The sequence below is a fragment of the Somniosus microcephalus genome, chromosome 12 (genome assembly GCF_052327205.1).
Source record: "Somniosus microcephalus isolate GS21.2 chromosome 12, FLI_Smic_1.0, whole genome shotgun sequence".
Lineage (NCBI taxonomy): Eukaryota > Metazoa > Chordata > Chondrichthyes > Squaliformes > Somniosidae > Somniosus > Somniosus microcephalus.
Window position 1 is genome coordinate 85,879,501 of NC_140998.1, and position 23,152 is coordinate 85,902,652.

Below are 23,152 nucleotides of genomic sequence, written 5' to 3' on the forward strand. Positions count from 1 at the left end.
ATGGCTCTTTTAGCCAGGCCCAGGAGCAGGCCCACAAGGAGGTCCTCCAACCTGTCCGCTCCCCTCCGCACCGGGTGACCGTATATCAAGAGCGTGCGACTGAAGTGCAATCAAAAATCGAGGAGCAGCCCCTTCAAGTAGTGAAAGAGGGGCTGCAACCTCACACTCCATATAAACGGCCTGGGAGTCCGTGAACCTACTTAAAACCTTATTGCACGGACCGCTCCGTGCAACACCCTCCAGGCCAAGTCCCCGATGGAACAAGGGAGGACTCCCGCGTAGAGAGCCCTCCATTGGGGACCTCCGCCACCGCCAGTCGGCAAGACGCCACGCCAAGGCGTGTCCGGACGGTAGACGAAGATGGCAAAGTGGAGAGTGTGCAGGAGCAGCCCGTACAGGAAACCCCTCCGCGCGGAATGAAAAGGCACGGAGGGTATTTCCTCGAGACGGCTCAAGTTGTAAGGCGCCGGTTCCCGAGGGGAGTTTCGGGGCCGGGCGCCGATGAGGAATTCCGTCCGAACGGGGGTAAGCTCGGACGGGATCGCCCCACGTGCTTGAGCCGCCTCGATACACCTAGTGGAGTCGGGGCCCAGTGCCACTTTCACCGATTCGATGGCTTCGACCGCGAGCCGGACGTTGGCCCAGGACAGGCGCCGCGCCAGCTCTTCCGGCGCCATCCAGCCCGCTCCTCCGCCATCGAGCAGGTCCCCGACTCTGGTCACCTTGCCAGGCACAGCCCTGCCCTCCGCCAGCCGCCCGAACCCGCATTCGTGGAGGTGCGGATTCCTGAGCAGCGGCTCCCGAAGGAGAGCCGCCGCTCCTGACGGGGGAGAGCTCCGCCTGGAAGTGACGTAGTTCCAAACCCATAGTAGTTCCTGGTAGAAGACAGGCAGCTCCCGCAGGCCGGCACGCCTGCCGCCCACTTTCGCAAACAGGAGCTGCGTGTCGTAATTGAGGCCGTGCAGCTGGCGGAAGAAAAACGTCGCCAGCGCACACCATCTCGGAGGATTCTCGACGTACAGGTATCTCTGCAGCGTCTGAAGACGGAAAGTCGCAGCCTGGGTGCGAAGGCACACCAGCGCCTGACCGCCCTCCCTAAGCGGGAGACACAGAACCGCGGCAGAGACCCAGTGCTTCCTTTTGTCCCAGAGGAAGTCGATGAGCTCCTTCTGCATCTTGGCGACAAACGCAGGGGGAGGGATCAAAGTGACCAACCGGTACCACAACATGGCGGCCACCAGCTGGTTTATGACCAGCGCTCGACCCCTGTAGGACAACACTCGGAGCAGTCCTGTCCAGCGTCCTAGGAGAGCGGTGACTTTGGCCTCCAGCTCTTGCCAGTTCGCCGGCCAGGCGTCCTCGGCAGGGCTAAGGTAGACTCCCAAATAGAGGAAGTGCATGGTGCTCCAGGCGAAAAGCCTGAACTCCTCCGGCAGGGAGTCCACCCGCCACTGACCCACCAGGAGTCCGGAACATTTCTCCCAGTTGATCTTGGCGGAGGATGCGTCCGAGTAAATCTGCTGGCATTCCCGCATCCTCCGCAAGTCAGCGGGATCCGTGACCGTGAGGAGCACGTCATCGGCGCAAGCCGAGAGGACCACCTCCACGCCCGGCCCTTGCAGCGCCAGTCCCGTCAACCTCTTCCGCAAGAGGCGCAGGAATGGCTCCACGCAAACGGCGTATAACTGACCGGACATGGGGCATCCCTGACGCACCCCCCTCCCGAAGCGAAGGGGCGCCGTCAAGGACCCGTTAACTTTAATCAGACACTCCGCGGCGGCGTACAGAAGTCGGATCCGGGCGACGAAATGCGTCCCGAACCCGAATGCGCGCAGAGTCCCGAAGAGATACTCGTGATCCACCCTGTCGAACGCCTTCTCCTGATCCAGGGAAAGGAAGGCGACCGACAGACCAGCCCTCTGGGAGTGGTGGACCAGGTCCCGGACCAGATGGATGTTATCGTGGATGGTCCGGCCCGGGACCATGTAGGACTGGTCGGGGTGGATCATGTGGGCCAGCACGGTGCCAAGGCGAGCAGACATGGCCCTGGCAAAGATTTTATAGTCCGTGCTGAGGAGGGAGACCGGGCGCCAGTTCTTAAGGAGGCGGAGATCGCCCTTCTTAGGCAGCAGGACAATGACTGCCCTGCACCAAGAGAGGGGCATCTCCCCGGTCGCCAAACTTTCCCCCAGGACCCGTGCGTAGTCGCCCCCCAAGACGTCCCAGAATGCCCTGTGGAACTCCACGGTCAGCCCGTCCAGCCCCGGGGACATTCCCCTAGAGAGCTGGCGGAGGGCGCCGGTCAGCTCCGCCAGGCTTAGCGGAGCGTCCAATTTTTCGGCGCCCTCCGGGCTGACCTTCGGCAGGTCCTCCCACAAAACTCTGCGCGCATCCTCGCTGGACGGATCCAGAGAGAACAGAGCCTCGTAGTAGGCGCGGGTCTCCGCGTTGATTCCCTCCGGATCCGAGACCAGAGATCCGTCATCGGCCAGCAGCCCCAAGAGCTGCTTACAGACCCCCCGTCTTTTGTCCAGCGAGTAGAAGAAGGGGGAGCCGTGGTCCAGGTCCCGCAGGAGCTGGATCCGCAACCTCACGTACGCGCCTCGGGACCCGATGAGCTGCAGGTCCTTCAGCGCACCCTTCTTCTCTTCGTACACCTTCCGCAGGGCCGGGTCCTCGACGACCTGACCGAGACGGGACTCCAGGTCGAGCACCTCCTTCTCCAACCGCCCGACCCGGGCCTCCCGCCTCTTGGTCGACCCCTTCGCGTACTCCTGACAGAAGAGACGGATGTGAGCCTTGTCCACGTCCCACCATAGCCTCGAGGAGGGGAAGCCCCCCCGCTTCGTTCTCCAGTCGGCCCAGAACGGATGAAACGAATCCCGGAACCGCGCATCCTCCAGCAGCAGGTTTTTAAAATGCCAGTACGCGGACCCCCCCCCCGCGCGCGTAGTGGAGCGAGCTCCGCCCACACCAGGTGGTGGTCTGTGCACGGCACTGGCCGCATGGAAGCCGCCGGAACGCAAGAGACGTATGATATGCCTATCAATTAGTCCAATAAAAGGCGATGAGTTAAGAACGTAACTGAAGGTTTTTATTGGCTAAATAACAGAGCCCACCCTCGTGGGTGATCCGATCCAACAGGGAGGAATACTAGCCAGTCAGCTACCTTTATACCTGGGCAGGTAATGGGCGGAGTCGGAGGTGGTCAGCCCAGGTATAACAGTGCGACAAGAGGCGACCTCGTGTAGTGATGTGACAGTGAGAACAGTGAGAACAATATACAGTGATAACTATAACAGTGGTTTACCACATTCACCCCTTGTTTAGATTAGAGTCCGGCGGGGTGAAGTGTATTACCAGCTCTGGTATGTCAGTCTGTCCGGAGGCTTCGTTAGCCTCTCCGATCGTCGCAGCGGCGGTGTTACATTATCCGGTGTTAAAGCTGGTGTCTGCGTAGTCGGCAAAGGCTCGTGGGGTTCCGGCATGCCGTCTACCTCGGCTGGACTCGGGGGGTTGGGAGGGGGGGGTGAGGGTGCGAGGTCTCGTAAGGAGACAGTGTCCTCCCGTCCGTCTGGGTAAGCCACATAGGCGTACTGGGGGTTGGCGTGCAGGAGGTTCACCTTCTCGACCAGGGGGTCCGTTTTATGGGCCCTCACGTGCTTTCGCAGCAAGACGGGTCCCGGAGAGGTCAGCCAGGTTGGTAGGGTGGTTCCCGTAGTCGACTTCCTGGGGAAGACAAACATTCGAGCATGGGGGGTGGTGTTAATGGCAGTGCAAAGTAGTGACCGGATGGAGTGCAGCGCAATCGGGAGGACCTCTTGCCAGCGGGAGGTTGGGAGGCCCTTAGACTTTAAGGCTAAGAGGGTGGCCTTCCATACCGTCGCGTTCTCTCTTTCCACCTGGCCGTTCCCTCGGGGGTTGTAGCTGGTGGTCCTGCTTGCTGCAATACCCCTCTCCAATAGGAACTGACGGAGTTCCTCGCTCATGAAGGAGGCGCCCCGGTCACTATGTATATAGTTCGGGAACCCGAACAAGGCGAAGAGTTTGTTCAGGCATTTAATGACCGTGTTACTGGTCATGTCTGGGCAGGGGAAGGCAAAGGGGAAACGGGAGTACTCATCAACGATGTTGAGGAAGTACACATTACGGTCGGATGACGGTAGGGGCCCCTTGAAGTCGATGCTCAGACGCTCGAAGGGGCGGGTGGCCTTGATCAGGCTTGCTCTGTCCGGCTTATAGAAGTGCGGTTTGCACTCAGCACAGATCTGGCAGTTCCTGGTCATGGTCCTGACCTCCTCGATGGAGTATGGCAGGTTGCGGGCCTTAATGAAATGGTAGAGTCTGGTGACTCCGGGGTGGCAGAGGTCATTGTGGAGGGTCTGAAGTCTATCACTTTGCGCGCTGGCGCATGTAATGCGTGAAAGAGCATCAGGGGGGTCGTTCAGTTTACCGGGCCGGTACAAGATCTCATAATCATAGGTGGAAAGCTCGATTCTCCACCTCAAGATTTTGTCGTTCTTGATCTTGCCCCTCAGCTTGTTATTAAACATGAAGGCAACCGAGCGTTGGTCGGTGAGGAGGGTAAATCGTTTGCCTGCCAAGTAGTGCCTCCAGCGCCGTACTGCCTCCACAATTGCCTGGGCTTCCTTCTCGACCGCCGAGTGTCGGGTCTCGGGGCCCTGTAGGGTCCTTGAGAAGAAGGCTACCGGCCTACCCTCCTGGTTAAGGGTAGCGGCTAGGGCGAAGTCGGATGCATCGCTCTCCACTTGGAAGGGGATTGACTCATCCACTGCGTGCATTGTGGCCTTGGCTATGTCTCCCTTAATGAGGGAGAAGGCCGCGCACGCCTCTTCCGTGAGGGGGAAGGATGTGGTTTTCAGGAGGGGTCTGGCTTTGTCCGCATAATTGGGTACCCATTGGGCATAGTAGGCGAAAAGCCCCAGGGTTCTCCTAAGTGCTTTTGGACAGTGGGGGAGGGGTAGCTCCATGAGGGGGCGCATTCTTTCGGGGTCGGGGCCGATGACTCCGTTCTCTACTACACAGCCAAGGATGGCAAGGCGCGCTGTGTTAAACACGCATTTCTCCTTATTGTAGGTGAGGTTCAGCCGTTGGGCCGTACGGAGGAATTTCTCCAGATTCACGTCATGGTCCTGCCGGTTGCGGCCGCAGATGGTGACGTTATCGAGATAGGGGAAAGTGGCCTGTAGTCCGTTCTGGTCAACCATCCGGTCCATCTCCCGTTGGAAAACCGAGACCCCGTTGGTGACACCAAAGGGGACCCTAAGGAATTGGTAGAGGCGGCCATTCGCCTCGAAGGCGGTGTACTGGCTGTCCTCCGGGCTGATGGGGAGTTGGTGGTAGGCCGACTTGAGGTCGATGGTCGAGAATACGCGGTATTGTGCAATCTCATTGACCATGTCCGATATGCGGGGGAGGGGGTATGCGTCCAGCTGGGTGTATCTGTTTATGGTCTGGCTGTAGTCGATAACCAGGCGATTTTTGTCGCCGGTCTTGACTACCACCACCTGGGCACGCCAGGGGCTGCTGCTCCCCTCAATAATGCCCTCTTTCAGGAGTCGCTGCACCTCAGAGCTAATGAAGGCTCTGTCCCCAGTGCTGTACCGCCTGCTCTTAGTAGCGACAGGTTTGCAGTCGGGGGTGAGGTTAGCGAACAGGGAAGGTGGCGGTACCTTGAGGGTGGATAGGCTGCAGGTGTTACGCGGTGGGCGGTTTAACTTTCGCTGGTTGTCGACTGTGAGTGGGGGGAGGGGTCCACCGTATGCTAGGGTTACACTTTGGAGGTGGGATTGGAAGTCCAGCCCTAGTATGACGGCAGCGCACAGCTGGGGGAGTACGAGGAGTTTAAAATTTTTATACTCTGTCCCTTTAACCGACAATGTCACGACACAGTAGCCGCTGATGTCTGTGGCGTGCGACCTCGATGCCATCGAGATGCGGCTGCGCGTTGGCAGGACGGGGAGGGAGTAGTGGCTCACCGTGTCTGGGTGGATGAAGCTCTCCGTGCTTCCGCTGTCGAACAGGCAGGTCGTGGCGTGGCCGTTGACTTTGATGTCCATCATTGAGCTGGCCAGGTGGTGCGGGCGGGCTTGATCCAGGGTCACGGAAGCTAGGGTGTAGATGAGCGCGTCGTTGTCATGACAAGATGGCGGCGAAGATGGCGGCCCCCGTAGTTCACATGAGGCTCTGTTTAAATCGTTTGCCCCGCACAAAGATGGCCGCCCCTGCTGTTCCCATGAGGCTCTGCAGGCTTCGGCTGCCCCGCACAAAGATGGCCGCCCCTGGTTTTCCCATGAGGCTCTGCAGGCTTCGGCTGCCCCGCACAAAGATGGCCGCCCCTGGTTTTCCCATGAGGCTCTGCAGGCTTCGGCTGCCCCGCACAAAGATGGCCGCCCCCAGGGTTCGCATGAGGCACTGCTGGCTTCTGAGGATTTGCTTCTGCAGGCCTTGGAGAAGTGGCCTTTCTTGAGGCAGGTTTTGCAGGTCGAGTTTTTGGCTGGGCAGCGCGACCTCGGATGCTTCTCCTGGCCGCAAAAGAAGCAGCCAGCGGCCCGATCGGGGTTGCCTGATGTCGGGGCCGGTACCGGGGCTAGCGGGCCCGGTCGGATCCGTGATGCAGACGCTGAGGTAGGTCCCGGGGGCAGCGCTGTGAAGGGTGGTGGGGTGGGGGTCGGGCCCGAGTCCCAGGGTCGCGAATAGTACCTGGCAAACGCTTCCTGGTCTTGCTGGGTGGCCTCTAGGGTGAGGGCGAGGGCTTCGGCCTTGTCCAGGTCTATGTCCTTAGCTTCAAGCAGTCTTTGCCGTGTGTAGTCGGAACGTAGGCCTCTCACCAAGGCGTCGCGGACATTGTCTTCCATGTTCGCAGTAGCCGTCACCGCTTTAAAGTCACAGTTCCTGCCGAGTTGTCTCAGCGCTCGTGAAAATTCAGCTATCGATTCTCCTGGCTGTTGCTGGCGAGATCTTAAGAGATGCCTAGTGTACATGTAGTTTACCGGGCTCCGGTACTGCTGTTTCAGTAGGTTGATGGCGTCGTCGTACGTAGTCATGTCCTGGATGAGTGTATATACTCTCGGGCTCGCTTGGGCTTTCAGGACTCTTAGTTTGGATCTCTGAGGGACGACGGCTTCCTCCAGGTACGATTCGAAGCAGTCCAGCCAGTGTTTGAAGTCGTTGGCTGAGTTTGGTGCCTGTGGGTTTAGATCCAGGTATGGTGGTTTCAAGGCTTGCAGCCAAGCCGGCTGGTGTGGCCCGTTGTCTGGAGGCTGCTGTTGCTGTGCTGCTGGGTGAGCTCCTTGCTGTTGCTGTTCATTATCAGACATCTTTAAAATTTAGTCAATAAAATTGATATGCCTATCAATTAGTCCAATAAAAGGCGACGAGTTAAGAACGTAACTGAAGGTTTTTATTGGCTAAATAACAGAGCCCACCCTCGTGGGTGATCCGATCCAACAGGGAGGAATACTAGCCAGTCAGCTACCTTTATACCTGGGCAGGTAATGGGCGGAGTCGGAGGTGGTCAGCCCAGGTATAACAGTGCGACAAGAGGCGACCTCGTGTAGTGATGTGACAGTGAGAACAGTGAGAACAATATACAGTGATAACTATAACAGTGGTTTACCACAACGTACGCCCGGGAAATGTAGAGGCGGTCGATTCTGGACCTTCCTCCCCCAGACCTCACGCTAGTGAAGGCGCTGGAGTTGGGGTGGAGATTTCGCCAGACGTCCACCAAGTCGAAGGACCCAACCAGGTCCCTCAACTTCTCCATCGCCGCCGGGCTTCGCGGGGGACCCGAACGGTCCCTCGCCTCGAGGGTGCTGTTAAAATCCCCCCCGAGGATGACGCACTCGCCCACGTCGACGGAGCCCAAAAGAGCGGACACTTCTTCGAAGAAGCGCACTTGCTGCGCACCGGTCTGAGGGGCGTACACGTTCACTAGATGGAGCGGCACGCCCCCCAGGCGAACAGTGACCTGGAGCAAGCGGCCCGGCACGTGCTCCTTGACCCCCAAGATCTCCAGCTGAAAATGCGGGGCCAGCAAGATAGCCACCCCGCTGGAATTGTTGGAGAGGTGGCTCATGCTGACCCCTCCTTGCCACTCCAGGAGCCACGTGGCTTCGTCTCCCGGAACGGTGTGGGTTTCTTGCAGGAAGCACACCGCATACTTCCCGTCCCGAAGGACTGAGAAGTTATTGAATCTGCGGCGCGCCTCCCTGCTGCCGTCGATGTTGAGGCTGGCTATGGTTATCTTCATGTCAGAAGCATAGTGCAACCTCTACCTACACCTAATGGGGGGAGGAAGCGCAGCTGCTGATCAGCCGCCACCTCCTCAGCAGCCCAGTGAGGAACGTTCTGAGCCGACGCAGCTCGAGCGGGTTCACGCCCTCGTCCGCGCCCATGATCTTAACAGCGGCGTGGACGGACACGATGAGCAGCGCCAGCTCCGACCACCTGTCGAGGGCCAGCCGGACCTTATTGCGCCGACCCAGGCACGTGGCCATAAAATCCCGGAGTTCTCTTACGGGAGTGAGGGGAGACTCGGCAAGGGGCACGAGGTCATCCATCGCCTCGTCGGCGCTGGAGTCCGAATCGTCCTCCGTGCCCATCACCGAGTCCCCATCCTCCTCCAGGGGGTCGTCACCAGCGGCCGACCCGTCTGCCACGCAGTGCGCAGCGAACGGCTCGGCCGCACCAGCCAGCCCCGCCTCCGCCCGGATCCCACCCCCAGGATCAGCGGCAGAGGATTCCTCCCTGGGCTCCCCTAGGGGTCCTGGGACAGAAGACGGCGGCGGTTCAGAGCCCCCCTCCGCCCCAGACGCCGGAACGACTGGAGAAACCGGGGAGAGAACAATTCCCAGCTCCTCCAGTACGTCCGGCACCAGAGACGCAGCCAGGGGGCCATCCTCCTCCCCGCCACCAACCTCCGACCCAGCGGATGGGGTGTTCTGAATTAAAACCTCTACCAGGCCGAGCAGCCTCTGGGAGATGTCCGGGTCGCATTGGGCAAGCTAATTTTCCTCGAGCTCGCCCGACCCAGACCCCAGGCCGCCCGACCCGGCGAGGGGTAACGACACTGATAAAATGTCAATTTCTGCAGCGGGTTGTTCCGCGACCCCCCCCACGGGCAGGGTCTCGTCCCCATCCCCGGGAGGCACGCGCCGGACGGACACATCTGCCTCAGCCTCCCGAGGGACAGGCGACCCCCGCCAATCGCCGGTGGTGAAGACAGCGGGGGGGGGGGCGCAGTACCCGCGGCGGGCGACGACTCCCCCTGCTCGGAGGGACCTTCCTCCTCCCGGTCCTCCTCCTCTTCCAGGGGGTCGTGCCTTCTTTTTAGCACGGAGGGAGCGAGGGAGACCTCCATGTCTGCAGAGGCCTCCTCCTCAGCTCCCTCCGGCGGAGCAGGTTTGTCGGGTTCCTCGGGCCCGAGCCCGGCCGCAGGTATTGCCGTTTCCGCTACGGCGGTTGCGGCCACAGGCTCGGGCACGAGGCCCCTCCCACTCACGTCTGCCCCGATTAACTCCGCGAGGAGTGCGGGTGTAAGGGGCTTAAGGGGCAAGGGCTGGTCCTCCATGGGGGGACCCGCCCGAAGGTGTTTTGATTTTTTCCGCGCCTTTTTTCCAACCGGACGCGCTCCCTCGCCCCCCGCCGGAGGCCTTGGTGGCATCAGCCCCCGACATCAACTGCGCATCAGATGTTCCCGACGCACGGGCAGATCCGGGGGGAGGAGCGGCGGCGGCGCCAGGCTCGGCCGCACTAGACGATCCAGCGGCCTTGGAGGCGGGGCAGTTTTTCCTGATGTGTCCCACCTCCTTGCAGGCGTGGCACCGCACACCGTCCAACGTCCAAAAGACGCGATAGGCGGTCCCCTCATGGAGGACGACGAACGCCCCGTCGGTGTCCTCCTCCCGCGCCAGCTGGATAAACAGCTGGCGCCGGAAGGAGAAGACGTGGCGAAGGCTGGCCTCCCGGAAGCCGAGCAGGATGGGCGTAATCCCCGACCTCACCTCCCCAAGTTGGCGCAAATGTGGGAGGAGGAGCTCACCAGGAACATAGGGCGGGACGTTAGAGATGACAATTCTCTGCGCGGTGGCCTCGAGAGGATCCACCGGCAGGAAGGTCCCGCCCACGGTGAGCCCCTTGGCGTCGGCCAGGGACACCGCCCGCTCCGACCCCAGGAAGAACACAGCCTTCCCATACATTTTTGAGGCCGCGACGATGGCTGAGGGGCCGACAACCCCAGCCATGGCTTTAACGCAGGCCTCAATGGTCATAGTGGGGTGAGTGTAGCTCTTCGCCCCAAGCTTTTTTGTTATCAATCTGAAAGGTGACGGGGCAGCAGAAGCAGCGGGAGCAGCTGTGGCTGTGGCTGCCACTCCCGCATAAGTCCTGGCTGGCCCCGCCAAAGATGCAGTCGCCATTCTGGGGTGTTTTCTAAAAAGGGCTACACTCACCCCAAGTCACAGGCCTGAAGGTGTTAATTGTGGCCTCAGGTATTTTTTGGTCCTCAACTGAGCAGAGGGAGCTGTTTAAATTGAAGACACACCTCTCCCCCTTATTGATTGAAATTGGGGGAGGGGCCTTCTCCCCTCTGCTCAATAGGCAATTAATAAATAAAGATGAAATGCGGTGCCTCAGAGAGAGAGGCAGAGAAAGACAAAGAGGGGTTGGTGGGAAGGAGGGAGGCCGCAAAGGCAGGGTCGCCACTCAGGATGGTGGGTGGGTGGGTGTCGGCAGGGGTGCACTCTCCGATGAAAAATTAAAGTCTTTGAAGGTGGTCTTCTAGCAGGGGGAGAAGATGTCTTCACCTGGGAAAGCTGGAGATGCCCCAGGCTCAGTCCCACACCAGGTCTTAACGATGTACAATTGGGCTGTTCACCTAGGCAGCTCCAGCTATCCCAGGTCAGGCAATAGGAAGGGGTGCTTAATTAGTGGTGTGTGTGGCCTAGTGTTTTACAAGAGCCACACACACACACACCCCTTGATGATCCGGCCCTTTTTTCTTCTTTTCTCCCCCCACCTAAAATACAAAGTCTTTGGGAGAGTGCACCAAATAACACCCACCTGAAAGATGATGTTGTTCTTCCCTCCTTCCAAACAGTTGGTGGTTGTTGGTTGTTTCTCTCCCCTCTCTCCTGGAATGGAGGCCAATTTGGGGAGGCAGTAATGGGAAAGGCCTCTCCCCTGGTTGATGTTGTTGCTGGCCTCCTTTCTCCTTCTCCTCCTCTGTCCTCTCTCGCTCCAGGCACCTCAGTTGATGTTATGATGATGGTGGAGTTGGTGGTGGTGGTGGTGGTCCAGCGTTCTCCTCCTCTTCCTGGTCAGGGGACCACCACTTTAGTCCACTTTCCTAGTCTGGCTGCTCCTTCTCATTCTGCTTGCTGCTGCACAGCCAGCAATGCTGTGAATAAGGTACTGAACAGAGGGGAACTTAAGACTAAAATACAGAAGCCTGCTATAGCTTTATATACAGGGGTGGTCACTGCCGGTACTGCAGTATAGAATCAGTTCTTCTCTTAAAGGTACATACACAACAATTCCTCCCCTTTTAGATAAACAGTACATAACATTCATTTAACAACTAAATAATAACGAATTACAATTACAATTTTCTCTGTACTATATACATCAACTGAAATAATCATTTATAAGTTCAGTCTTTGAGGAGGCTTCCTGATCCTGACTGGATAGCGCCTTTCTTGAGTATCCTATTCTTGCGGCGGAGTTGATTCTGGCTCATTGTCATTGGTTGGTTCGTCAGCTTCCAATACCACTGCTTCTGAGGTAGACACAATCTGTACTTCGGGTTCATCACCAGGTGCACATGCTCGTGGTATGGGTTTGACTTGTTCCTGTGACTCTAGAATCTGGTCAGCATGGCGTCTCACGATGCTCTCTCCAACGTCCACTGTGTACATTAGTGGTCCCTGCTGTGTGCATATCGTTCCTGGCTGCCATTTTTCTGTTCGGTAGTCGCGGGCCAAGACTGGTTGCCTTTTCTTGAAGCTCCTGGTTGGCTTCTCATTTATATGCTGGAATTGCTTATCCTCAACATCTCGTCTTATGTTTGGTTTGAGCAAATCCAGGCGACATCTTAGCCTTCGGTTGAAGAACATTACGGCTGGAGCTTGGTTGGTGACTGCATGTGTCGCATTCCGGTAAGCAAACAAGAAATTATCCATCTTGTGTTGTAGTGGTATGTCGTCATTATACATTGCCTTTATGGCCTTTTTAAAGGTCTGAACAAACCTCTCAGCCAATCCATTTGTGGCTGGATGATATGGGGCAGATGTGTAATGTTTCACCCCATTATTCCTCAGAAACCTCCGGAAATCCTCGGACACAAACTGTGGCCCATTGTTGGAGCAAATCTGTTCTGGCAAGCCATTCCTGGCGAAGATGGTCCGTAGGACTGCAATAGTTTTCTCCCTGGTGGTGGAGGACATTTTGATGACCTCTGGCCATTTCGAATGGGCGTCCACAGCGATTAGGAACATTGAGTCCATAAATGGACCAGCAAAATCAATGTGTACCCGTTGCCATGGAGATGAGGGCCACTCCCATGGATGTAGCGGGGCCTGTGGTGGAGCGTTTTGGACCTTCTGGCATCCTGTGCATCTCTTGGTCATATCCTCGATTTCTTGATCGATTCCTGGCCACCACACAAACGCCCTGGCTAGGCTCTTCATTTTTACCCCTCCCAGGTGACCCTCATGAAGCTCATTGAGCACTCTATCTCTCAACTTGGGTGGAATTACCACTCGGGATCCACACATCAAGGTCCCCCGGCACACTGACAGCTGTTCTCTCCTTGGCGAGAATGCTGGCAACAGTGAGTCGCCATGTGCTGGCCATCCCTTCACCGTCAAATCATAGACCCGAGAGAGTGTCGGGTCATTTCGGGTTTCCTTCTCTATACTTGAGTCTGTACCAGGTAGACATTCGACTATGGTCGCATGGAATATCTCAACAGGGTCCACTGCAGGTGCTTCCTCTACCGTAGGCAACGGTAGGCGCAACAGCCCATCAGCGTTTCCATGCTGTTTCGTACCCTTGTACTCTATGTCGTACTGATGTGCCCCTAGAAAAAGTGACCACCTTTGCAGCCGTTGCGCCGTCATCACTGGAACGCCCTTCTTTGGGTTAAAAATGGAGACCAGGGGCTGATGATCAGTCAGTAGGGTGAATTTCTGCCCGTGCAGATAGTGATTGAACTTCTTCACCCCCCACACCAGGCTGAGGGCCTCCCTGTCAATCTGGGCGTAGTTACGCTCGGCTGAGGTTAACGAGCGCGACGCAAAGGCTATTGGCCTCTCTGAACCATCAAGGAATTTGTGTGACAGCACCGTTCCGATGCCATAGGGAGACGCATCACATGCTAACCGAATCGGTAGTGTTGGATTGTTGTGGGCCAATACTTCTTTTGAAGTGATTAGGCATTTACATTTCTGAAAGGCACGCTTACACTCATCACTCCATTTCCATGTTACTCCAGTTTGCAGTAGGGCATTCAGTGGGTGCAGAATTGTAGATAAATTCAGCAAGAACTTATGGTAGTAGTTCACCAACCCGAGGAACGACCTCAGTTGCGACACATTTTCCAGTGCTGGAGCCTTGACTACAGCCTCAATCTTGTCCGGCAACTTATGCAACCCTTCCTCATCAATCATGTGGCCACAATACAAGATTTATCTCCTGAAGAACTCGCATTTGGGGCGGTTGGCTCGTAGCCCATATTCCTGTAATCTCGTGAGCACCTGCTCCAGGTTGGCAAGGTGTTCACTGTCATTTTCGCCCGTAACCAGGATGTCGTCCAAATAACACTGGGTCCCCGGGATCCCTTGCAGGATTTGTTCCATCGCCCTCTGCCAAATAGCCGGGGCTGATGCTACCCCGAATACCAGTCGATTGTACTGGTAAAGGCCTTTGTGAGTGTTTATAGTGAGGTATTTCCTAGATGCTTCTTCCACCTCCATTTGTAGATACGCTTGGGCCAGATCAATCTTTGTAAAGCGTTTCACTCCAGATAGTGAGACGAAAATATCTTCTATCCATGGAAGTGGATATTGTACTGTGTGCAGGACTGGGTTCACAGTTACCTTGAAGTCCCCACAGATGCGAACCTTCTTCGGTTCCCCAGGCATGCTGCTTAATGATTTCTTCATTACAGGAATGATGGGTGTGGCCCACTCGCTCCAGTCCACCTTGGACAGCACACCCAAATGCTCCAGACTCTCCAGCTCTGCTTCAACGGCTGGATGGATCACGTAAGGTACCGGTCTGGCCTTAAAAAATTTTGGGTTTGCGTTATCTTCGATTTTTATCGTTGCCGTTACTCCTTTTAGAGTCCCAAGTCCTTGTTGGAACACCTCTTTCATGTCAGTTAGAATCTTTGACAGTCGTCCAGGTGTGACATCATCATCCTTTTTATCAGTCACAGTTAGCGCCTGAATGGAATGTCAATCCAATTGTATTTTTCGGATCCATTCACGTCCCAATAATGGCGGTCCTCCATCTGGTAGTATATATAGATACAGTTTCTGTGTTTCCTTGCCGTTGTATTCAACTGGCGCCCTTATTTTTACTCTGGGGTAGACTTTTTGCCCCGTGTATGTCTTCAATACAATGGACGTGTCCTTCAAGGGTATGTGTGAGAATAGCCGCTCATAGTCTCGTCGATTCATGACAGTTAGGGCTGATCCTGTGTCCAATTCCATCTTTACTGGGGACCCTGCTATCATGAGGGTGACCCAAATGGTTCGGTGATCCTCCTTTGCGATCACGTTGTGTAACTTTAGACAGCTTAGTCTCTTGCTCCCGGAGTCCTTATCACTCTCCTGATCTTCCGAACTACTGTCTGTCAATTTCTTTACTTTCTTGTACTTTTCTTTAGTAGTTCTTGTAGTGTTGGTTTTCTTTCCCGACCTGCAGACTCTTGCTATGTGTCCAATTTTCCCACATTGCCTGCATACTTTGTCCTTAAACCAGCAGTCCTTCTGATCATGGGTTGTTCTGCCGCAGCGATAGCACTTTTCTGCTCCATACGCCATTTCGTTAGCGCTGTATTCCTGGGGTTTCTGTTGTATTTCCGCAGCTCCCCATGCTGCTGCTTCGTAGGATACTGCCATGCTGAAAGCCTGTTCTAGCGTCAGGTCCTTTTCCGAAAGTACTCGTTTCTGGGTTCCTTCACTCTGGAGCCCGCAGACAAACTTATCCCGTAAGGTGTCTGCCAGTCCTGCTCCGAACTGGCAGTGCTTCGATAACTTGCATAGTTCTGTAAGATAGTCAGCATTGCTCTCATCTTTGTGCTGGTTTCTTTTATGGAACTTGAATCTTTCTGCTATCAGCAGCGGTGTAGGGTTTAGGTGTTCCTGTAAGATATTAACAATCTCCTCAAAACTTTTCTCCATTGGTTTAGCTGGGGTAATTAAATTTTGCAATAGGCCGTACGTTCTCGCGCCCATCAAATTTAATAATACCAACGCCTTCTTTCCATCGGCCACCTCATTTGCCTTGCAGTACACTTCAATTCTTTCCACATACGTGGTCCAGTCTTCTACCTCGTTGTCGAAAGCAGTGATACTGCCACTTTTCGGCATCTTGGGTGATTTTAAATGGCGCCTCCTGCGCTTTTTCTTCTTCACCAATGGATTAAAATGGCGCCTCCCGCGCTTTTCCTTCTTCCCCAATGGAATAAAATGGCGCCTCCCGCGCTTTTCCTTCTTCCCCTTGCTGCCACGCTGCTCCTAGCGTTCTGCAGGGTAATGGCAGCGACCCGCGGCTTCGGCGCGTCTCACTTTTCCTTCCCCTTGTTTTATTTTCGCTACGCTGCCCGGTTCTTGAGCACCGACCGCGCCCTGTGCACTCCACCCTCTCTCTCTCTCTTTTCCTCCCGACGACGCTGCACGGCCCCTTTGCAGAGCCGCTCGATCGAGCTCGAGCCCGCCGCAGTCCAGAAGGGTCGGCGCACTACCTGCTACCAGCACGATTTGCTGGAACACCTTGACTGGGGAGCCAAGCCCAGCTCTCCACAGCCTCTCCTGCAACTCTCCGAACTCCGATGGATCCTTGGGCGGTTGCCCGCGGTCATCGCCTGTTGTTCTGACTTCGACCTCCAAAAGCTTCTTCTCAGGGAAAGATCCCCGTGAGGTGATGCACTACTGCAGGTGAGTTCGAACCTGCTCGTCGCCAATGTAGTGTCCGAGTATAAATAATACACGGACTGCAGGAGAACAATAATAACAGGTATTTACTGAACAGAGGGGAACTTAAGACTGAAATACAGAAGCCTGCTATGGCTTTATATACAGGGGTGGTCACTGCTGGTACTGCAGTATAGAATCAGTTCTTCTCTTAAAGGTACATACACAACATAGCTCACCAACCTTATTCACCACGCTTTGTGCGTTTATGTACATGCATTCTAAACCCATTTTTGAATTTTTCATAGTCTTTCTTAGTCTGCTCCTATCTAATATGGTACTACTACTGCCTCTAGTACGATCTTCTCTAGTACTATCCAACACACTCACTCTTTTATGCACCTATTCCTCTTTTCTACTCCTATATGCTGGTGCCCACCCCCCTGCCAAGTTAGTTTAAACCCTCCCCAACAGCACTAACAAAGCTCCCCGCAAGAATATTGGTCCTGGCTCTGTTGAGGTGTAACCCATGCAGCTTGTACAGGTCCCACCTTCCCCAGAAATGATCCTAATGCCTCAGGAATCTAAAGCCCTCCCTCCTGCACCATCTCTCCAGCCACGCATTCATCTGTTCTATCCTCCTATTCTTGTACTCACTAGCACGTGGCACCGGGAGTAATCCAGAGATTACTACCTTTGAGGTCCTGTTTTTTAATCTCTCTCCTAGCTCCTTAAACTCTGCCTGCAGGATCTCATCCCTCTTTCTGCCTATGTCGTTGGTATCGATATGGACAATGACCTCTGGCTGTTCACCCTCCCCCCTCAGACTGCCCTGCAGCCGCTCAGTGACATCCTTGACCCTGGCACCAGGGAGGCAACATTCCATCCTGGAGTCACGTCTACAGCCGCAGAAACGCCTGTCTGCTCCCCTAACTATCGAATCCCTTACCACTATTGCTCTTCCACTCTTTTTCCTCCCCCCTGTGCAGCTGAGCCACTCGTGGTGCCATGGACTTGACTCTGGCTGCACTCCCTAGAGGAACCATCGTTGTCACCAGTACTCAGAACAGAATACATGGTTGGAGAGCGCGATGCACTCCGGGGACTCCTTCACTACCTGCCTGGTCATCCTCTTCTGTCTGGTGGTCACCCATTCCCTCTCTGCCTGCATACTCTTAAGCTGCAGGGTGATCACCTCTAGAAACATGCTATCCACATAACTCTCAGCCTCGTGGATGCACCGCAGTGACTACAGCCGCCGCTCAAGCTCCGAAACCCGGAGCTCGAGTTGCTGTAGCTGGCGACACTTCCCGTACATGTGGTCGTCCAAGCTACGTGAAGCGTCCAGGACTTCCCACATGGCACAGGATGTGCACACCATGGGACTGAGCTGTCCTGCCAAGCCTCTATTTAATAGACTAAGAACTAACCCAGCAAAAATATACTTAAAATTTAACAAAAAACACTCCCCAGCTACTCACCAATCAGCTCTTTCCTTCTATTTAATAGACTATTAACTAACTTAGCAGAAATAAACTTATAAACTTAAAAAAAACACACTCACCAGCTACTCACCAATCAGCTCCTTCCCTTGTGCCGATGTCATTTTTTTACTCTGATGTCACTTTTTCAAAAACTGCATCTGTTGAGTTGCTGTCGCTCCTTTTAACTGCTCCGCTCTGGCTGTACTCCCTCCAGGTCCGCTCCTTCCGGTCTCAAGCTCCTACTGCTCAGGAATGCTCCTTTTAACTGCTCTGCTCTCGCTGTGCTCCCTCCAAGTGCTCTCCTCTCGGTCTCAGGCTCCTACTGCTCAGGAATGCTCCTTTTAACTGCTCTGCTCTCGCTGTGCTCCCTCCAGGTGCGCTCCTCTCGGTCTCATAGTATCATAGAAATTTACAGCGCAGAAGGAGGCCATTCAGCCCATCTTGTCCCTGCCAGCCGACAAAGAGCTATCCATCCTAATCCCACTTTCCAGCACTTGGTCCGTAGCCTTGTAGGTTATGGCACTTCAAGTACTTATCCAAGTACTTTTTAAATGTCAGGAGGGACTTTGCCTCTACCACCCTTTCAGGCAGTGAGTTACAGAGCCCCACCACCCACTGGGTGAAAAAAATTCTCCTCAAATCCCCGCTAAACCTCCAACCAATTACTTTATATCTATGCCCCCTGGTTATTGACCCTTCTGCTAAGGGAAATAGGTCCTTCCTATCCACTCTATCCAAGCCCCTCATAACTTTATACACCTCAATTAGGTCCCCCCCTCAGCCTTCTCTGTTCCAAAGTAAACAACCACAGCCTATCCAATCTTTCCTCATAGCCAAAATTCCCAAGCCCAGGCAACATCCTCAGTAATGTTATCACTTAACGTTAGCCTCACAATGCCACCCACAGGTGCACTACCATTGGAAGGTTGAACCACTTGCTGTTTTAAATATAAATAAATGTGTTTTACATAGAGTTACATAGAGCCTACAGCACAAAAACAGGCCATTCGGCCCAACTGGTCCAAGCCGGTATTAGTGCTCCACCTGAGCATCCTTCCAACCCACGACATCTTGCCCTATAAGTATATCCTTCTACAGTATTCCTTTCTCCCTCATGTTCTTATCTAGCTTCCTCTGAAATGCATCTATGCTAGTCGCCTCAACTATTCCTTGTGGTAGTGAGTTTCACATTCTCATCACTCTCTGGGTAAAGAAGTTTCCCCTGAATTCCCTATTGGATTTATTAGTGACTATCTTATATTTATGGCCTCTAGTTCTGGATTAGCTTCTAGTCTATCCCTGACTCTATTGAATTACCAAAGATACAGGAAAGGGGCAAGGGGCTCACAGACCACCTGTCCAATTTCTTTAATAAAAACAGAAAATGCTGGAAATACTCAGCAGGTCAGGCAGCATCTGTAGAGAGAGAAACAGAGTTAACATTTCAGGTCGATGACCCTTCGTCGGAACTGGAAAGAGTCGGAGATGGAACAGGTTTTTAAGCAAGTGTAGGGGCAAGGAGAGGGGGGAGGGGAGGAAAGAACAAAAGGGAAGGTCTGTGATAGGATGGAAGGTAGGAGAGATTAAGAGACAAAAGGGATGATGGTGCAAGGCAAAAGGAGATGGTAATGGGACAAGTTAAAAAACAAAAGATGACTCTATATGAAGTGTAAATGGCAGAATGATCGACAGCTGCCATGTGAGAGAGAGAAAAAATAAATGATGCGGGCAGAGGTTATGGTCTGAAATTGTTGAACTCGATGTTGAGTTCAGAAGGCTGTAAAGTGCCTAATCAAAAGATGAGGTGCTGTTCCGCGAGCTTATGTTGAGTATCATTGGAACAGTGTAAGAGGCTGAGGACGGAGAGGTCAGAGTGGGAGTGGAGTGAAGAATTAAAGTAACAGGCGACCGGAAGCTCGGGGTCACCCTTACGGACTGAACAGAGGTGTTCCGCAAAGCGGTCACCCAATCTGCGTTTGGTCTCCCCAAAGTAGAGGAGGCCACATCGTGAGTAGCGAATACAGCATACTAAATTGCAAGAAGTACAAGTAAATCACTGTTTCACCTGGAAGGAGTGTTTAGGGCCCTGGACAGTGGGAAGGGAGGAGGTAAAAGTGCAGGCATCCATAAGGGTGACCCCAAGCTTCCGGTTGCCTGTCACTTTAATTCTTTCCTCCCCTTCCCCCTCTCCCTGCCCCTACACTTGCTTAAAAACCTGTTACATCTCCAACTTTTTCCAGTTCTGATGAAAGGTCATCGACCTGAAATGGTAACTCTGTTTCTCTCTCTACAGGTGCTACCTGACCTGCTGAGTATTTCCAGCATTTTCTGTTTTTATTTCAGATTTCCAGCAGCCGCAGTATTTTGCTTTTGTATTAGTGTCCCATTTTTTAATTCACTTTTGAATGGCTATTATCGGGACCTGGTGGTGTATCAATTTTGAGCTTTCCTAATCTATCCAAAGTAACATTACTATCTACTTTAATATTAATACAGTAATGCAATTCAAGTTTACAAGGGTAGAGGATGGATGGCCAGGAGAGCATTGGAATAGTAAGTTTGGAGGTGACAGACATGGATGAGGGTTTCAGCAGCAGATGGGCCAAGGCAGGACGGAGACCAGTGATGTTACAGAGGTGGATGTAGGTGTTTTTTTTTCCTGGAGAGGATATGTCTCTGTGACTATCCCCATTTCGCCCTGAATGAGGCATCTACTAACCTGTGGCGGTGCCCCTTTGCCTGGATTGTGATGCTCGGGGTCTTGGGTCATTGCCTCACTATAATCACTCTGAAAAGACCACAGTTTACCGGCTTCCATCTTCCAACTACAGGAAACTCTCCTTTAACCGGCACCCCAATCCAGAAATCTCTCTTAACCGGCAAAATTCAGGAGTAGGTTCAGGTAAGTTTTACTATATATTAGTGGCCGTGTAACAGGGGTTCCTGGATCTGTGGCCGTGTAACCAGGGTTCCTGCACCTGTGGCCATGCAACAGGGACTCCTGGATCTGTGGCCATGTAACCGGGATTCCTGCACAAGTGCCGTGTAACCGGAGCTCCTGCACCTGTGACCGTGTACGGGGCTCTCGTACCTTGGTAAGTATACCTCTCTGTAATCCGGACTTTTTGATCAACCGGCACTACGCCGGTCAAATCGGTGCCGGATAAAAAAGAGATTCCTGTAATATGAACACTGTCATGTGAATCAGCTATGGTCAGTTTTATTAATAAAAATGCTCGTAGTTTCCTTTTCTAGAAATAAATAGGTATAAAAGTCTGTCATGGCAATAAATTGAAAATATATCTATATAAATAAAATACAATTTAAAAAATATTTTTACAAACGGAAAGCTGTGCATAAATCATTTAATTACTAGAACATTACATTGTTTGATACATGACGCAGGCAAAAGAAACCAGATGCGACATGAGGAAACTTTTTTTACAAAGCGAGTTGTTGCAATCTGGAATGCACTGCGTGAAAGGGTGGTGGAAGCAGATTGAATAGTTACATTAGAAAGAGAATTGGATAAATACTTAAAGGAAAAAAATTGCAGGGCTGTGGGGAAAGAGCAGAGGCAGTGGGATTAGTTGGATAGCTCCACCAAAGAGCACGATGGGCTGAATTGCCTCCTTCGGGCTGTAACATTCTTTGATCCCGTGGCGCGCGGCCCCGCCCAGACCCTGGGGAGCGCGCGTGCGCGCGCACGGCTCGAGCGCGGTGAAAGACACTCCTGATAGGTGCGGCTGGAGCACGGCTCCTGTCCAATCAGAAAGCGTGTTATTGGTGGAGTGGCCGGGCCGGTGGAAAGGGTACCCTAAGTGGAGTGAGAGTAGTTCGTGACTTCCTTTGGTCCGGAATGAGCTCCATCGGTACCGGGGTGAGTACTCCAAGATGGCGGGCTTGTTGTTGATGTGGCCGAGCGATGGGCTGGGAAAGTATCGGGGGTTTTCAGTCGGGTGGGGTTGCTTCGCTCTGCCCCGGGCCTGGGTACAGGGCGCTAGGCCGCGGGGAGCCACTCTCTGCTCGGCCGGGTCTGCAGGGCAAAACTTGAAGCAGCGTTGCAGGCAGCGGCTGGCCAACTGGCAGCTCGGAGGGTCTCTGAGCAACTTCACCGCGGGCCCGGACACTCCCGTCGCGTCTCTACCGGTGAAGCTGCTGAGTCACCGGGAGCTTCGCAGTTAAAAGCGAAAGTAACGGCGTGGGGGGAGGGAGTCGTTGACGGCCGTCGGATCGCAATTCATCCTTGAATCTGGAACACGGCGGAGTAAAGCTTCCTGCTCGTCAGATGTGCATTTCAGGTTGAAAACGTCTGCTGAGTATTGCGGGAGACAACCTGGTCTTAAAATTAACACGCGTTTTCAGTTCGAAATGTGGACGGACTCTCGATGACGATTTTTAGTAAATTCCACGTGAATTGATTCAATTTTTAGTTTTGATTAGTTTTTTAAAATACAGATCTTACTGATTAGTATTTTGAAGTAATAAATATATAAATAGGGGGGGTTCCAGAGTTTATATCCCGCCAGTTTTTTTTCTTCCCTACTCTTAATGGATTGTTCCATTGATGTCCTGTGTTGAATCTTGGCCATCATCCAATAGAAACCAACAAAAGAGAAACAAAATCATGTTGGGGATGAAATGGTAGCGTGATTTTAATCCATTAGTTTAAAGACTACACATGTTTGGATTTTTTATTCTGTATTGAATTCATGACTCCAGCTCTGCTTTATAATTCTATTATAAAAAGCCTAGAACTCCACTGCTCCACTTTGAATAGTGCCATGAGATCTTTTACGCCCACCTGAGGGGGACAGATGGGGCCTCGGTTTGACGTCTTGTCCAAAAGAAGGCACCTCTGACAGTGCAGCACTGAAGTGCAGTGTTGCGCTGAAATAGACACTCCTGATTGGACAGGAGCCATGCTCCAGCTGCACCTATCAGAAAGCGTGTAATTGGTGGAGTGGCCCGGCCGGTGGAAAAGGAAGAAGCGGAGTGAGAGTTGTTTGTTTTATCGTTCGGTCTGGAATGAGCTCCATCAGTACTGCACTGAAATGTCAGCCCAGATTATATGCTCAAATATTTGGTTTGGGATTTGAACCCATGACCTTCTGACTCAGAAGTGACAGAGCCATGGCTGGCACCTAAGTTTCAAAACATAAGGAATTAAGGTCCTGTGTCGACTAGACATAATCGTTGGGTGATATTTTAATTTTGTACATTGTGTGATAGCGTGGGACAGATATCCAAGTTTCAATATAAGATTATGCTTTTGGTGAAACTTGGAAATAATAGAAATGTCCCATTATATAAGCAGGTGACTAGATCTGTTTTCATAGGGTTTTAACATTTTATTTTGCAGTCGGGAACAGCACGATAAGTTAGCTTGAGGTCTCATATTTTAATATTGAACATGCCAGAGAAGGAAGAAAAAAAACATTTATGTAGCATCTTTCACATCCCAAAATACTTCACAGCCAATTAAGTTCTTTTTGCAGCACGGTG

At 53.3% G+C, this 23,152-nt stretch overlaps 1 protein-coding gene across 2 annotated transcripts in view; it reads left to right on the forward strand.

The window, feature by feature from the left end:
• The first annotated feature begins 21,367 nt into the window (after window positions 1-21,367).
• The window catches only part of psma3 (proteasome 20S subunit alpha 3), a 33,399-nt gene continuing 31,614 nt past the window's right edge, over window positions 21,368-23,152 (forward strand). The window contains exon 1 of one of the 2 annotated variants that reach the window (XM_086003274.1): window positions 21,368-21,527. In XM_086003274.1, the coding sequence (XP_085859400.1) occupies window positions 21,507-21,527 (21 nt within the window). In that variant the 5' untranslated portion in view covers window positions 21,368-21,506. The remainder of the gene's footprint in view (window positions 21,528-23,152) is intronic. The other variant, XM_086003273.1, reaches the window with a different exon arrangement.